Source organism: Heterocephalus glaber, unplaced genomic scaffold (assembly GCF_053883595.1).
Source record: "Heterocephalus glaber isolate CG9 unplaced genomic scaffold, H.glaber_assembly_v1.0 deba00001497, whole genome shotgun sequence".
Lineage (NCBI taxonomy): Eukaryota > Metazoa > Chordata > Mammalia > Rodentia > Bathyergidae > Heterocephalus > Heterocephalus glaber.
Window position 1 is genome coordinate 58,419,821 of NW_028258320.1, and position 15,259 is coordinate 58,435,079.

At 41.0% G+C, this 15,259-nt stretch overlaps 1 protein-coding gene across 11 annotated transcripts in view; it reads left to right on the forward strand.

Annotated features, from left to right (window-relative positions):
* Nucleotides 1-15,259, forward strand: part of CUNH10orf90 (chromosome unknown C10orf90 homolog) — a 265,804-nt gene that overhangs the window by 141,800 nt on the left and 108,745 nt on the right. For 9 of the 11 annotated variants that reach the window (XR_015440433.1, XM_087185154.1, XM_087185153.1 and 6 more), the window contains one exon: nucleotides 11,480-11,571. Coding sequence is in view for 9 of the 11 variants with exons in the window: in XM_087185154.1 (XP_087041280.1) it covers nucleotides 11,480-11,571 (92 nt within the window). In the remaining 2 variants the exon portion in view is untranslated. Of the gene's footprint in view, nucleotides 1-4,835; nucleotides 5,177-5,662; nucleotides 6,462-11,479; nucleotides 11,572-15,259 lie in introns of those variants that run through there. The other 2 variants (XM_021253275.2, XM_013069837.3) reach the window with 2 other exon arrangements.

The following is a 15,259-nucleotide window of genomic DNA, read 5'->3' on the forward strand; positions in this document are numbered from 1 at the left end:
AATGGCAGTCCCATTCGTAGCGATACCCCATCTAACCAGGCTTGACAGGTGCCCCTGGCCTCCCCCCAACAGGTCCTTCTCATTTGCTTCTCATATATGCTTATATCCCCCTCACCTGTGTTTGATGGGTCTTGCGTGTAGATATCTGGAGGTGCTAAATCTTGGCATTTGCACCTTTTTCTCACATTCCTGAGACCTGGGCGACCCACTGCCAGTTGGTTCTCAGGCTGCTCTCCTTTTGAATCTAACAACAGAGAGGAAGGAAAGGCCATGGGGGGAGCTGGCAGGGAGCTGTAATTACTAAAGCTAATGCTTCATCTCTCTCTAAAGTTCAAGTTCATTAGTGAGACTTCCTTTGTCTTGTCATTCTAGTTTCTAGTTTCTGATGAGCTGGTACTTATTTTGCAATCAAGAGTAAAAATGTTGAATTATAAAAATAACTGGCATCATTAACTTTTTGAGAATGGTAAACTGCGTATAAGCTTCACAAGAGCACAGACTTTTCTGTCTGTTTTTCTTATTGCTGTGACCTCACTGTCTAGACCACCATATGGCCCATGGTGGATGATACCTAAAGAAATTAATTTCACTAGTATGGCTACTTACTGCATACCAGGCAGCATGCTGAGGTCTTCCCATCCACCTTATTAGTGCTCATAACAATCCGAATATATACAGATGGAGAAACTGAGGCATAGAGAAGCATAGAGAAGTTAGATGACTTGCCTAAGTTGAGAACTTAATATGGTCAAGCTAGATTCAAGACCATGTGTGTGGAACATCAAAGATCATTCCCTTATCCCCCATGCAGTATTGTCTCTATCACTGATGGTACATGGATATGTGATACTGCCTTATGGGAGTTTGGAAATCACTGCTGTAATTTTTCCTTCAAGGCAGATCCACAAATGGCTGATAAGTACATGAAAAGATGCTCACCATTGTTAAAAATTAAGGAAATGCACATGAAAACCACAATGAGAGCAATTTATAGCCACTGGGATGGTTATAATAAAAGTATAGAAAATAACAAATGTTGGCAAGGATAGAGAAAAAAAATGGAACCTTCTTATACAGCTACTGGCAATGTAGAACAGCACAGTCACTTTGGAAAACAGTTTGGCAATTCTTCAAAAACTTAATCATGGTGTTAGCACACACTCCAGCAATTTTACTCTTAGGTATACAGGTAAATGTTCATGCAAAAACTTGAACACAGATGTTTATGGTAACATTATTCGTTATAATCAAGAAATGGAAACAATCCAAATGTCCAGCAGCTGATGAATAAGGGTACAATATATGTTTTGTCCATATATAAAATATTTTGACTCTGAAAGAGAACAAAGTCCTGACGTATGCTATAACATGGATAAACCTTGTAAACATGATGCTAAGTGAAAGGAGCCAAACACAAAAGGCCACATATATTATTCCATGATATGTAATGTCCAGCTTAGGCAAATCCAGAGAGAGAGAGAGAGAGAGAGAGAGAGAGAGAGAGAGAGAGAGAGAGAGAGAGAGAATGAATATCAGTGGATACTAGAGACTGGCATGGGGAATAATCACTAATATATATGGAACTTATTTGGGGGATGATGAAAACGTTCTGGAATCACTGAATTGTAGCCTTTCAAAAAGTAAACTTTATAACATGTAAATAATAGCATCTCAATACAGCTATTATTTTAAAAATACAAGTAATCAATTGGAGAGAGAGAAATGCTCAGCCCAGCAGGAAAGGGTGTGCTTAGAAGAGAACTCGACTGACAGAGTTCTAGGACCAAGACCTTTATCAGGCTTGAGCAAGTGAGCCTACCCTGGCTACATCCTTACTGCTCCTCTCTGGCCTCTGCTTCCTTCTTTGCACGGTGGATGTTGTGTACAAGTGGGTAATTTGCAAAGTTTTAGATTCTTGCATGCCTACATATCAAAGGGGACAGTTTTTCTTTCATGCTGCAAAAGGAGAAGCAGAGGACAGGGAATGCTCAGAATGAAAACTACCAGCCGAGAAAAGCAACCTTGTTCTAACTATCTTGGACAGCAAAGTGGATAAGTTGTTGGGGAATCTGTAGAGCAACCTATCTGGGTTTCTGATCAGGGATACTGGGTAAAGGCAGGAGTGTGGGCGGGCATCTCCAGCCTGGATGTTTCCTTTGATGCTGCTGGGCTTTTGGATCTGGTCCAGTGCCAGTAATCTCTTCCTAGCCCCCTGATGTGCAGTGAGCAGTTAATGGCTCTCATAATGAGAGATTTATGACTCTAGACTTTCAGATGTTGCACCAACCTCATCTGTCTAGCTCATGGCAGAGCCTATAATCATCTCTGTGGGCTCCACACTTGCCACTCTGGCCAATTCAGCTGAACGGGTGCAAAAGAAAGCCACATAGTCCCACAAAAAGTGTCACATTGCTCCTTGTGAAGGAGAGGAAAGCCATTCTGACATCTTATGAAAATATTTTCTGTGTCTTGTGTCCATAAGGAACCTCAAATCTCCAAGTTCTTTGGGTCTCACTGGAATGTGTGGCTTTGCAGATAGGCTAGTGCCACTTGGGTCCTCTTCTGCAAGAATTTCAAAGATGCCCCATTTTTCTTCCACATGTGTTGGTTTCCTCTAGCCTGAACTAAAAATCAAATAATCATCCTTGCTTGTCCTATAGAAACTTTCCTGGGTAATGAGACTGGTAATTGGGATTCAGTTGTACCTTGCATTTCATTTAAGCTGAAGCTAGAGGATGACTCTTCTTTTTGGACACCATTGTCCAAAAGAAGGTTCCAGTTTTCTGCCAGTTTCTGCTTAGAAGGGTGGAAATGGTCACCTCTGAAATAAAACTGCTCTAAGACCTTCAATAAGATGTAATAATGATCTTGTTCAGCAAGTCAAACAAAGAGGAGAGTGCATCATGATACAGATGATGCAGTTTTCCACTTAATAAAAAGACAAAGTTCAAGTGTAGACCACTTCCCTCTCTTGTGCAGCCTCTCTCAAGTGACCCCTATGTCTCCCAGCCAGGCCACAGCAACACATGATGCTATGGCAGAGTTAGACCTCACAGGCCCATGCTCTCTCTTCATGTCACAGATGGGAACACTGATCCCTAAAGAGGGATCTGTCTGATTAAGGTTTCAGCTGAATGGCCAGGTGGAGTCTGCGACGCAGTGATCTTGCTGCCTATCTAGACTCTTCCCAGCATAACAAAATTCAGTGGACAGGCTTTTAAAACATCTTTATTATGTGTCACAATTTTCTGACACAGAAGGAAATCATATGTAAAACTGTGGATAACAACACATTGCAGTTTTTGGAGGGCCCATCACACGGCAGCATCTTGTCGAGCCCATGACAATCTTTATTTGCTTCACTCAATAGCTCCCAATCCTACACAGCATATGTTACTCTTCATTCTTCCCAGAAAAGGCAGTAGAGGCCAGAGTCAAGTGGCTATTCCAAGGTGACAGTGTTAGAATGTGGTAGTACCACATGTCCCTTGAGCTAGACACCAATACCCAAGCCACCCTGATTCTATCTGCAGGTTCTGGGACTATCAATATGGCAAACTCTCAGCTCTGGGATTTTTGAAGGGTGACATTTGGCAAATCACTTAAATGAAGCTCAGTATCCTCATCAATGGGTGACAATAGTACCCTTCTCAGAAGGCCACAGGTATGGGAGGAGACAGTGCTCAGACATTGCTCAGCCAATGTCTGTCTCTCAGTCAATATGCCCTAAATTTTAGTGATCTGACCTGATAGTGATACTGACCAGATGCCAAGTACTTTAGAGTCAGCCAGTGACATCACACTGGTCTAGTGCTTATGAAACTTCTCACAGAGGTATTACCCATTTATATAATGACCTATGCTGTTGATGCCTTATCCCAGGGATAACTTTATGAAGTGGTACAGTTCATTTGAAGGCCAAGTTATGAAGTTGGTCACAGGTCCTTTTTGGCTTTGGCTGTTGGAATCTCACCCTTGAGCTGTGATTCATCTACACCAGGGCTATCTTAACACAAGCTTTCTGGTTCACCCAAGTCATCAATAGCTTTAAAAAAAAAACAACAGTTTTTTAGTGTCCTTAACCAAGTAGTCCCCATTATCTACAGTTTCACTTTCTGTGATTTGTTATCTACGGTCAATCACAGCTCAAAAATATTAAATAACAAATTCCAGAAATAAATAAGTCATAAGTTTAAAAAATTTTATGATAGTATATTCCTATGATTGTTCTATTTTGTCATTATTGTTTTAATCTCTCACTGTGCCTAATAATAAAGTAGATTTTATCATAAGTCTGCATGTATGAGAAAAAAATATAGTATATATACAATTTAGTACTGTTCAGTTTCAGGCATCCACTTGGGGTCTTGGAACATATCCCCTGAAGATAAGGGCGGCTACTGTATAAGCAACCTCAAATTTAGTTTGCTATAAATTATAGGACAGTGTTAGTTATAATTTAGTGTCAACGGTATTTTATGAGATTACATGAAAACTGATCAGTATACAGTAATATATTTCATGGTAATCAATAGTTATATTGCCAGATTCTAAGCAAATCTGTTTGCAAACCTTAGTCCCAAGTAAGTTAAATAAATTAACGCATGGTGTTCTCCGGTATATATATATATATATATATATATATATATATATATGCAGAAACATTTAGACCAACTGAAATATAGCTTGGCATGAGAATCAGCATCATCAACTAGAGTGAAATTTTTAAAAAAACTACAGAGAGCTTGGGAAGAAAGAAATGTTTATCCCACTATAGGCAGTGCATAAAACAGTTTTTTGTCTCAAATCTAACAGCACTCTGCAGAACTTTAATGCTCACATGAACTTGCTTTACTTGTGAAAGAAGCCTCAGATATGAGCATCAAAGTGGTGGCTGCTCTTTTTCTAACCAGAAATGTCACCTGAGGTGGCCGTGCGAGGCCTTCCCCCGGTTGCCGAGTAAACATTCCGGTGACTTCACACCTAGAGGGCTTTGAGGTTTTTTGGCCCAGGGCAGAAGGTTGACTCATCCTGAGAGATGTAAACTCCATAGATGTGAACTATGACTATTTTTTCTTTCATTTAGCGTGACACATCATTGTCATTAAAAAGACTTTGAAACTGTATAAAATGGCTTTGAAACGTCAGTGGACTATTATCAAACTGTCTGAGGAAGGTATGTTCTGATTTTTTTTGCCCACAGATAATCAAAATATAAATAATGTATTCATTCAGTCTGCCCTTAGTAAGTATTTCCAGCTGGCTGGGTACTGTGCTCAGCACTAGCAAAAGAGATGAATCAGATGTCCTCTGAAGACCTGTCAGTTTTCAGAGACAGACTGGTGAGCAGATGCTTATGGTACAGAATAATAGTGCTAGGGGGCACTATCATGGGTTGAATTATCTTTCCCCAAAAGATGTTCAAGGCCTAATCCTTGAGACCCATGACTATGACTTTGAGGGGAAGTGAGGTCTTTGCCTGCATAGTGAAGTTAAAAGGAAGTCATACCGGATTAGGTTGGGCCCCAAATCCAAAGCCTGGCATCTCTAAGGAGAGAGGTTTGGAGGCCTGTGCCCACAGGGAAGGCACAGGCAATGATCAGAGGCAGCCACAGGCCAAGGAAGGGTAAGGATTTCCAGCAGCTACCAGACAATGGAAAGGGCAAGCAGAACCCTCCACTAGAGCCTCAGAGGGACTGTGGCCATGCCAACACCTTGATTTCAAACCTTCTGCCTCTAGAACTCTGAGAGAATACATTCTTGTTGCTGTAAGACACCCGCTCTGTGGCAGTTTGTTCTGGTAGCCCTGGGACACCAAGAGGCACCACTATAGCTTGGGGGAGTGGGGCATGGTGTGTGGGCAGGGGTGGATCAGGAAGGTCTTCTAAGAGGAGGTGACCTCATGGTGTATCAAGGGTGAGGAGTTAGGAGTTAGCCTTGTGAGACAGTTGAGAAGGCAGCAACCATAATCAAGGCTACAGAGATGGTCAAACTGTCCATACTCCAGAAGTAGAAGTAGGCTTGGTTTAATGATTCCTATCCTGGGCTCCGGGAATCCCTTTCCTATGTACTCAGATTTTGTATGTTTCCGAGGCCCCTTCTGGGGAAGAAATGTTTCTCATGCATAAGAGTTTTTGAAGGAGCATATGGTCCCCACAGTGTCACAAACTGGCCATGTCAAAGAGATTTGATGGACTGCCAGTAGATGAAGGTGGTGGGATCACCAGCCTGATTGTTTCCTTGTCAAAACAGCAGCCCAGAGAGATTAAACTAACGCAATGGAGCAGAGGCCTTGGCTTTTAGATGGACACTGGAGATGAGGGAAAAGGAGGGATTGTCACCAAGGGGATGGATTAGGAGAAGAAAGAAGAGGGGCTATGGAGGAGTTGGCTGGTTTCCTTTTGGAAAGGATGCACTGGAGGTGATTTGGAGGCAGCTGAACCTGAGGATCATGCTCAGAGGTGAGCTGGGCCCTTTCTTGGCCAAATGGGTCTTTACAGGTTTGGTAAGAGGCAGAGGGAGAATTGAGGGCATCAGAGATGGAACCTACAAAAGAAAGTAGGACACACCAGCTGAGTGATAAGAATACAGCAGGAAGAGCCAGATTTGATGGCACACACCTGTAATCCCAGTACTTGGGAGGCTGAAGCAGGAGAGTCATCATGAATTCAATTCCAGCCTGGGCTACATAGTGAGTTCAAGGCCAGCTTGGACTACTTAGCAAGACCCTGTCAAGAAAGAAAGGAAGGAAAGAAGGAAGGAAGGAAGGAATAAAGAGAGAGAGAGAAAGAAAGAAAGAGAAAGAGAGAGAGACCACATTTTTGCAGAAGTCAAAGATGGAAAGAATTTCCAGAGGGACTGAGTAGTCAATAACATCAAATATCACAGGGATTATTAGTCAAATCTAAATTTCAAAATACAGTGTGTCTGAGAAACATCTGTTTTCAAATAGTAAAAAGAGATATTGTTAAAGGTATCTTGGAAATACAGAGTAATCCTTGATGCCTATAAAACTAGATGTGAAGGAAGGCATTTAAAAGCCATTAAGTGGAAATTTGAATGCATCTCTCTGCTTTGGGCACGACTGATGTAGATATGGAAGGAAGTAAGCTCACCAAACAAACCACAGGCCAGTGTGCATCTTTTGCATGTTACTTTGATGGACTGATTCATTAGGCAATGCATGAAGGTACTTGTCTGCTGTTTCTGTAGAGACAGCTCAAGTGGTGTTGGACAACTCGCAGCCATTGGCTATGACTCTTTGACCTACACTTCCCCAGTGGGCTACTTGGTCTTCTCCAGATATGCTGGGTTTTCCTGCTTTTACACTTTATCTTAAGCCATTTCCACCTTTCCCTTTGACATCTGCCTTGGCTGTGCTGCCTTCTTCCCTACCTACTTCCACTTTTGTCTAAATCCATTCCATTGGACAAGGTCATTTTAAGGTCCTTCCCCTTACCTGCTAATTTCTGGATGCCCTCAGCTGGAAGAGTTCTTGGAGGCCTTTTGAGGCTGGAGACCACAAAGATGTGACTTTGTCTTAGAGTTCCTGGAAAGAGAGAACATCTCTCCCACTTTGCCTCTTAGCCCAGGACCTAGCATGTCCTGAGGGCTGCACAAATTCCTGCCCAGCTGGGTTCCATTGTTCTATGTGTCTCTGGGATGGAGCTCAAAGGCAGAATGACTTTGGGTGTGTGGTTCTGGCCACTGGAGACAAAAGGACAATCCTTCCAAGCGTTTTAGGAGAGAAACCTCTTTGTATATTAGTAAGAAGACCCACTCTGCAGGCATAGAGGGCCAGAGAGATGGACACCCAACTCAAGCACCTTGGGAATTAGCAATGACAGTGGCACCCGAAATGAGTGGGCTTTCAAAACAAAAGTCATCATGCTGGCTTTTATGACAGTTTTGTTCTAACTGAAGTCTTATTTTGATCCCCATGACAATAGACTAGGTATGGTTATCTAGAAGTCTTGGGGTGGTTTTGGAATCAAAGCTATATGATTCCTTTCTGGGCCTTCAGACTCCCCATATGTAAAGGGGTGTGTTGGTCTAAGGTCAGCAGGTGTGCTGAACTTGAGCTTTCCTAAACATCTCAGAAGGCTAAGTGTAGATGGCCTAGCACTACCCAGGGTCCTCACTCAGTAAGTTTTTGGATTAGTTGTTGGGACCCAAGAATATGGGTTTCTCTCACATTCTTCTATGATGTTGGTGCTGCTCTCTGACAACTTTTTGAGAGCCCTGCTGTAAGGCAGCACCGGGAGGCAGTACCAGCTCTAGTTGTTCTTCAAGAAGCAGAGCCCGAGACGGGAATTGAGAGCATGTGGCAGTGGGGGTCCTTTTCAGGAAAGGACCCATGGGCAAGAGAGGAAAGAGGAAGAGCCAAGCCAGGAGGATGTCTGAGGTACAGTCCCACCTTCAGTTTATGCTCTGTACTACAGCACGAATAACAGAGGTGTCTGGGACTTTTGTGTCAATAATAGTCACATTGGCTGTGACCCAACAGGAAGAATAATTTTCAGAAATGAAGAAGCTTTGAACTATTTACAATGCCTTCCTAACATCAGGGGCATGTGGTGGCCCCTCAGTAGAGAAACTGAGAAGAGCATAGTGTCATTTTCTTACTCTGATTTCATTCATAGGGAAACCAGAATCAATGAGGCTAAATAAATTATGCCATGCCACACAGCTAGAGTTTGAACTCAGGCTCTCAGTCCCAAAGACAAGGCCTTATATCCTACATTAGCTTAGGGCCTGCACATGCTTAGCCAATTCCTGTAACCAGGGTGATTTCTTAGTGTGGTTACTACCTGACTGCTTTTGTAGACTTCCTCCACACTTTCTCTAACGTTACCTTCATGTGGTTCATAGCCTTTAAATTCCTTGCTTTTGATAAATGTTGCACTGTAAATGTTTTTCCATAGTATTCAGTATTACATAGACTTCATATTCATTATTTAAAAGGCCCTATGTTTCATGGAATCTAGTCTGTGGTGGATAAAATAATAATATCCCCAAAGATGTCCTTGTCCTAATCCCAGGAACCTATGAATATGTGGATTTATATGGCAAAAGGGCAGATATGATCGAGCCACTAACCTTGGGATGGGATTACCCTGGATTATCCAGGTGGGCCCATTCTAATCCAAGGGTCCCATTAAGCAGGAGGGCAGAGTCCAGAGAAGAGGATGTGATGGTGGATGCAGAGGCTGGAGTATTGCAGGGCCTCGAGCTGGGGAATGCTAGTGGTCTCTAGAAGCTGGGAGAGGCTAGGAAAAGAATTCTCCCTTAGAAACTTTGTAAATGAATGCAACCTTGCTGACACGTTGATTTTAGCCCAGTGAGACCCATGTTAGACTCTCCCAGAACTATAGAATGATGCACTTGTATTGTGGTCCTTTGTTACAGCCGCCACAGGAAACCTACACATAGCCCCTGCTCACCTAACCATGGCAGTTCTCTCTCTTTCCTGCTAGAGATGAGACACTTCCCAATAGCTAGTATTTATTGCATGGTGTTGTGTTCCTGGCATCACACTAAGGGCTAGTTAGTTGCATCACTTAATCTTTTTCAGTAACCTACTGAATAGACACTATTATTATCTCCATTTCACAGATTTCACAGTGAGAAATAGGAGGACAGTGCGTAACTTGCCTGAAACCATTTGTATAGCCAGAGCTGAGGTTCAGGCTCTGGGACTGTGTGGTCCTTTTCCAGTGGTTTTGGGGCTACTGAAGCCACAGGATTAGTGATCACTTGGACCTTGGGAGGAATGCATGCATGTTAACAACTGCAACTGGTACCATTTATAAACTAAGAACCCCCAAGGGCTTTACATATGATTTCCTCAGTGCATTGAGGGCAACAATAGCAGCTTTGAAGAGGTGCTATTGTCTGCATTTTATAGATGAAGAACCTCAGAGAGGGTATGAGCTACTACAAGTCAGCCTAGGGCTGAGCTGGATCAGACCCAGACCTATCTGGGTCCAATGGCTGGGTTGCTTCTAAAGTTCTTAAGTACAATGCCACACAGGTAGAGCCAGCTCATTTCTCTCTTCATCAGCTTTATTGTCAGTTCATCATGATGCATCAACTCTGCACAGAAATCCATGAGACCTTTCAGGTCTTATATTTGTGCTTCACAAAAAGTAATCCGTGCACATTATCTCAGATAACCATCCCTGTCACTCAGTCACAGTCATAGATTGAACCATAGCCACACATCAGGTTAGCGCCAATGGAGGATCATTGTCACCTGAGGACAATCTGAGACAGAGCTATACTTTGGACCAGTTATTGACGGCCCTTAAAATTCTCTCAGCCACATTCTGACCCCTTTGTAAATCTGCCAAACTTGAAAATACTGTAGGATATCATTTGCTCCGTAAAATTCTTTAAATTATATCTAAAATTTTGAATCATTCCAATGTAGGCTCTGATTTAGACAGTCACTTTCTGAAATCTCTTCTTTCTCATCACCAGCACCAGCAGTTGGGGGACCATTTGTGGTAGTCTCTCGAAAGATCACTTTCCCCAGAATTTGGGGGCAAATAGGGGAGCAAGATTGTTACCTTGGGCTGCAAAGTCTGGGCATCTGGCTTGGCTTGCTTGGACTCCTCCCCGACATGCTCACCCTGTTTTAGTCACTCGCATGAGTAGCCTGATAAGGTCACTGTGAAAGAACTTTGGGGTTGTTGGTGCTGAAAGCCTACAGCTAAGGTGATCTCAGTTCTGTCTAAGGCCCCGGGCAGACTTTGAAAGTCTCCCAGCTCACATCCAAGAATGCTTTTCCCTTGAGAGCAATCTACTTAGGGCTCAGTGTAAGGCAGCTTTAGTGAATGAGGAAATTTAGGCTAGGTATTTCTGTAGGCATATCCATCATTGTGTGCTCTTAGACCTGACATTATTCTTAGCTGCCCTTGTGGCCAGTACTCATGAAAAGGCCCATATTAAGGATTATATACATAGTGTCTTATAATATTATCTCAAATTAACCTCAGATATTCTAAAACAGTTTTAATATCAGTATCCGTGTCTTCCATTGCCCTCCAGTAATACTTGTATTAAGAGACTGGATGAAAGTCTGTCTTGTATTTCCACTTTTCTCAACTGTGTTTGTGCTGCGAAATCCATAGATATGATTTTCTCTTTTGCTAAGTGTAAACTGAAGATACAGGAGAACATGATAAGGCTGTATTTGTTCAATTATTACTGATTCTAAGGGACATAAACAACTGTATGGAAGAAAGAATCTTGAAGCCTCATAAACTAAATAATAATGGACTCAATATAAATGGAGTGGGGTTGAATAAACAAGGGAAAATAAAAGGTTTTTATCATTGGTTGAAATACACTGAATTCACTATTGGGTAGTATAACATGAATAGGGGATATTAAATTTTATAATAAAGTTAAAGTTATATATTCCATTTTATCCTTTCATGTACTAAAAGTAGCAATATTATCTCCTTTTGTCTAGGATTACAGGACAACCATTACAGCACAAAAGATCAAATTTCCCTTAGAAATCTCCAGTCTGGTGTTACAGAGAGGAAATCTGACTTCACCAAGGTAATATATATTTGTGACTTCAAGAGTGGTCAGCAAAATGCATCCAACTATAAAATGTGATTGCTGGCCAACTTGTGATATGTTTGCATTTTATTTTGTTTAGTCACAAACTGAATTAATACAACAGAAAATCTAACCAACAATGATGAAGAATTGTTGTATGAAGTATGTAATACATGTGTTTAATAATTCTTTAGTAATCTTTACCAACGATGTGTAAGTTCTCAGAATAACAGGAGAACATGGTGATTGATATCAACTTTATGCCAAAGTCAATTTGTTAGAGAAAATAATAGAGAGAGAGAGAGAGAGAGAGAGAGAGAGAGAGAGAGAATATTGGACCATATAGCATTTTGAAGGTCAGAAAGAAGTACTTTGGAGTCTAGCAAGCTAGTATAGGTCCTTTTAACTAAAAAAAGTGTCAGTGGTATGAAAGAAGGAAAAGAATTAGAGGTCATATTTATATAATACAATGTTTCAGATTCTAGAGGACAAAAAACTTTCTACATCATGGTTAATAGCTAACTCATCACGGGTCAACTCTGGATCTGAAGTTTCTGTTCTTAACTTCTTTTAATGATTGTCATAGAGGTACGCTTGTCCAGCTAACAGAACTTTAGATCGTGGACTTTGTCATGTGAAAGACCTGTACCAGACATCATAGTTTATAACACATCTTCCGTCTGTCACAAATGGATATTCTACTGCCAACCTTTGTAATTCTAATAGAAAGGAAAATTATATGAATTGTTCTCTCAAAGTCCTTGTCTCAGGTATTACTTTGATTTTGTTCTGCATTTAGTAAAGCTCTACATGGCCCTGAATTAATAAAGTACCCCAGGCCCCAAATTCTGCAAGATGGAGAATGGATGCTATTTTGGGTCCTGAGATTTAGTTATTGATCTTCAAAGCCCTCTCTATATGGAAACACCAACCTCACCATCTAAGGATATAAATATGTGTGGTTATAATTGATTTGTTCCTTGGGAGCAGGAGCGAAGATCCAGGTTCAGGGAGGAAAATGAGTAGGAGGAACAGGAGGTTATTGAGAATGGAGGCTGGGAGGAGATGGCTGGGAGGGGAAGGAGTTGAGTCATGGGAGTGGGGGATGGATTACTGCTCTTAATAAAAGAAAGATACCAGCTTCCTCTCTTTCCCACTTGCTTTGTACATTGAGCTGGCAATTCCCAGAATTTTCCTGTTGATGTCAAGAGTAATCAGCATTTGGTTATTAGTAATAATATAGATCTTTGGGGCCATGTGGTCAGATCCCTATAACACACATTTAAACTCACTGAGTCACAGCTTGGTCATTTTCTGTGCCACTTCTGGAAATCACTTCTAAACATTTGCTCTGCAATGACTTGGATCATGTAATTTGATCAGTTGTGTGACTTTCAAATTTCCCTCCTAACTTTGGGCTTTTAAAGCTTGTCCCTGGGTGTGTTCTATGGCTGCTGTAAGATGATGAAACATGCCAACAGATGCCCTGCCTGTGCCAGCGCCATCAATCTCTCCCCCTCTCCAGAGCCTGCACAAGATTGATTGCTTTTCCTTCCAAAATGCATCAAAGCTGTAGCAATGATATGCAGGTACCTCTCCTGCCAAGTGATTATTTAAAAGGAGTGAAATATGGAGGAGAGTACTTTTCTAAAAAAACCCCTGAGTTTTATAACAATAAAAGTCATTACAACCACATGTATAAACTTAGGAACATATAGAAATATATGTTTTCCCCATATAATTTTTACAAAAAGATAAGGCATTTCACTTTTATAGCTCTCATTTATACCTAATATTCCATCAAAAGTAGTTTCCTTCATCATTTAAATTATTTATAATTTTTTATTTTTAATTTCTGTACAATATAAGATGCAGTTATATATACCATGATTTGCTTACTCATTGCCCCTTTTTAAAGCATGTCGATTCTTGGTTGTTACCAGGACTATAGGGAGGAGGTAATGGGGTGTTTTGTTTCATGTGTATTGAATTTCTGTTTTACATTATGAAAAGTGATCTGGAAATGGATGGAGGTGATGGCCACTCAACGTTATGAATATATTTGATACTACTGAAATGTGTGCTTAAAATGGTTAAGATGGTAAATTTTATTTTGTGTATCTTTTACCATAACGAAAACAATGGAGAAAAAAATTGATTCTTGCCAGTTTTTTGGTGTTACATATTTCACTGCATTAATCCTTTGTTTTTAGTAACCGTGCAGAAAGTTGTTTTACAATGGATAGTGAAAAAGCTTGGATTTTTCCATTTGTCTTAAAACTCTGTTTCTCCATTGCTCTTTACTAGAGTGAATGCATACATCTGAAAATGCTCTTACATTCAGGATGAAATGATACTATGTTGACAGGTTACCTAGTGATGATGACTCCAGATCTGCTCTGTGCGGGAGGGCAGGTTTTGCAGGTTTTGCAGAGGACATGGAGGTAACCTTTATAGGTGTATCTATGGGGAGATGTACCCAGAGACTATCTGGCAAATACAGTTTTAGGCTGCAGAGAAGCAATGGAAGAGGAAAGAATTGTCTCATGGAGAAAAATACAGATTTCAAAGGTACAGCTCAGATTAGATGCTTATCCTTTGGAGAAATAAATTGCTACAGGAATAGAGGCATCCTCACTCCAGTGACTCAGGATCTGATTTCTCTGATCATCTACCCCTTATCTTTTTCTTACTTCAATTTATGAAATGATGCTCTTCTTAGTAATATGCCTTAAGGCATAAATATCAAGTTTAAAACAGTCAATAAAAAGCATAAAACTATGAAAGCAGTTAGCAGCTCTACAAAATCTTGTTTGAAACATTTAAAAGAAATCAATATTTTAAAGCAGAATCTTTGAGAAAGAAAATGTAAAATTGTGCAGGATGGTGATGGTTAGGAAATGGATGGTTTACTGCCAAAGGAAGACACAAAACCCAGCTATTCAAGTGACCTATCTTCAACCTTGAAGTAGTACTTTAAATACAAGATGGTTTTCTTCTTCCTTTCAAATCCAATCTTACACCAGTTAACTTTATTTAGATGAAAGAAATCTCTTTGCAAGGCCATGTATAGTTAACCCAGTCTAAAAGGCAGATGGAGTGTCAGATATTTGCCATAAAAAAATGTGATTACTTTTTTAAACCTGTGCAGTTTTAATAAAAGCAGTAACTCAATTAGCAACATTGAATCACTCTTTATCTTTCTTGACTTTCCAGACCCAGACAAAGGCTTAGACCCAAATGATGAACATGTAGTCTGTGATAGGCTGAATTATGCTTCCTCCAAATTCACATGTTGAGGTCCTAACCCCTAGAATATTAGAAGGTGATCATGTTTGGAAATAGGACTTTTAAAGAGATAATTTAGTTAAAATGAGATCATTAGGATGGGTCCTCATTCAGCACAACTGGTACATTGTGTTATAAGAAGAGAAGAACAGGACACAGACTGACACAGAGGAGGACTACCTGAGAAAACAGGGAGAAGTCAGCTGCTGTCAGCTGAAGAGAGACAGGCCTCAGAAGAACCCAACCTGCTGCACATGATCTTGGACCTCCAGCCTCCAGAACTGTGAGACAATAAATTGCTGCTGGGGAACATGCTAAATCAGCCTGCTGCAGACAGGCAGCCACCTGGTTCCACACTACAAAGACGCAGAGGACACTGGACCACCAGACCATGGTA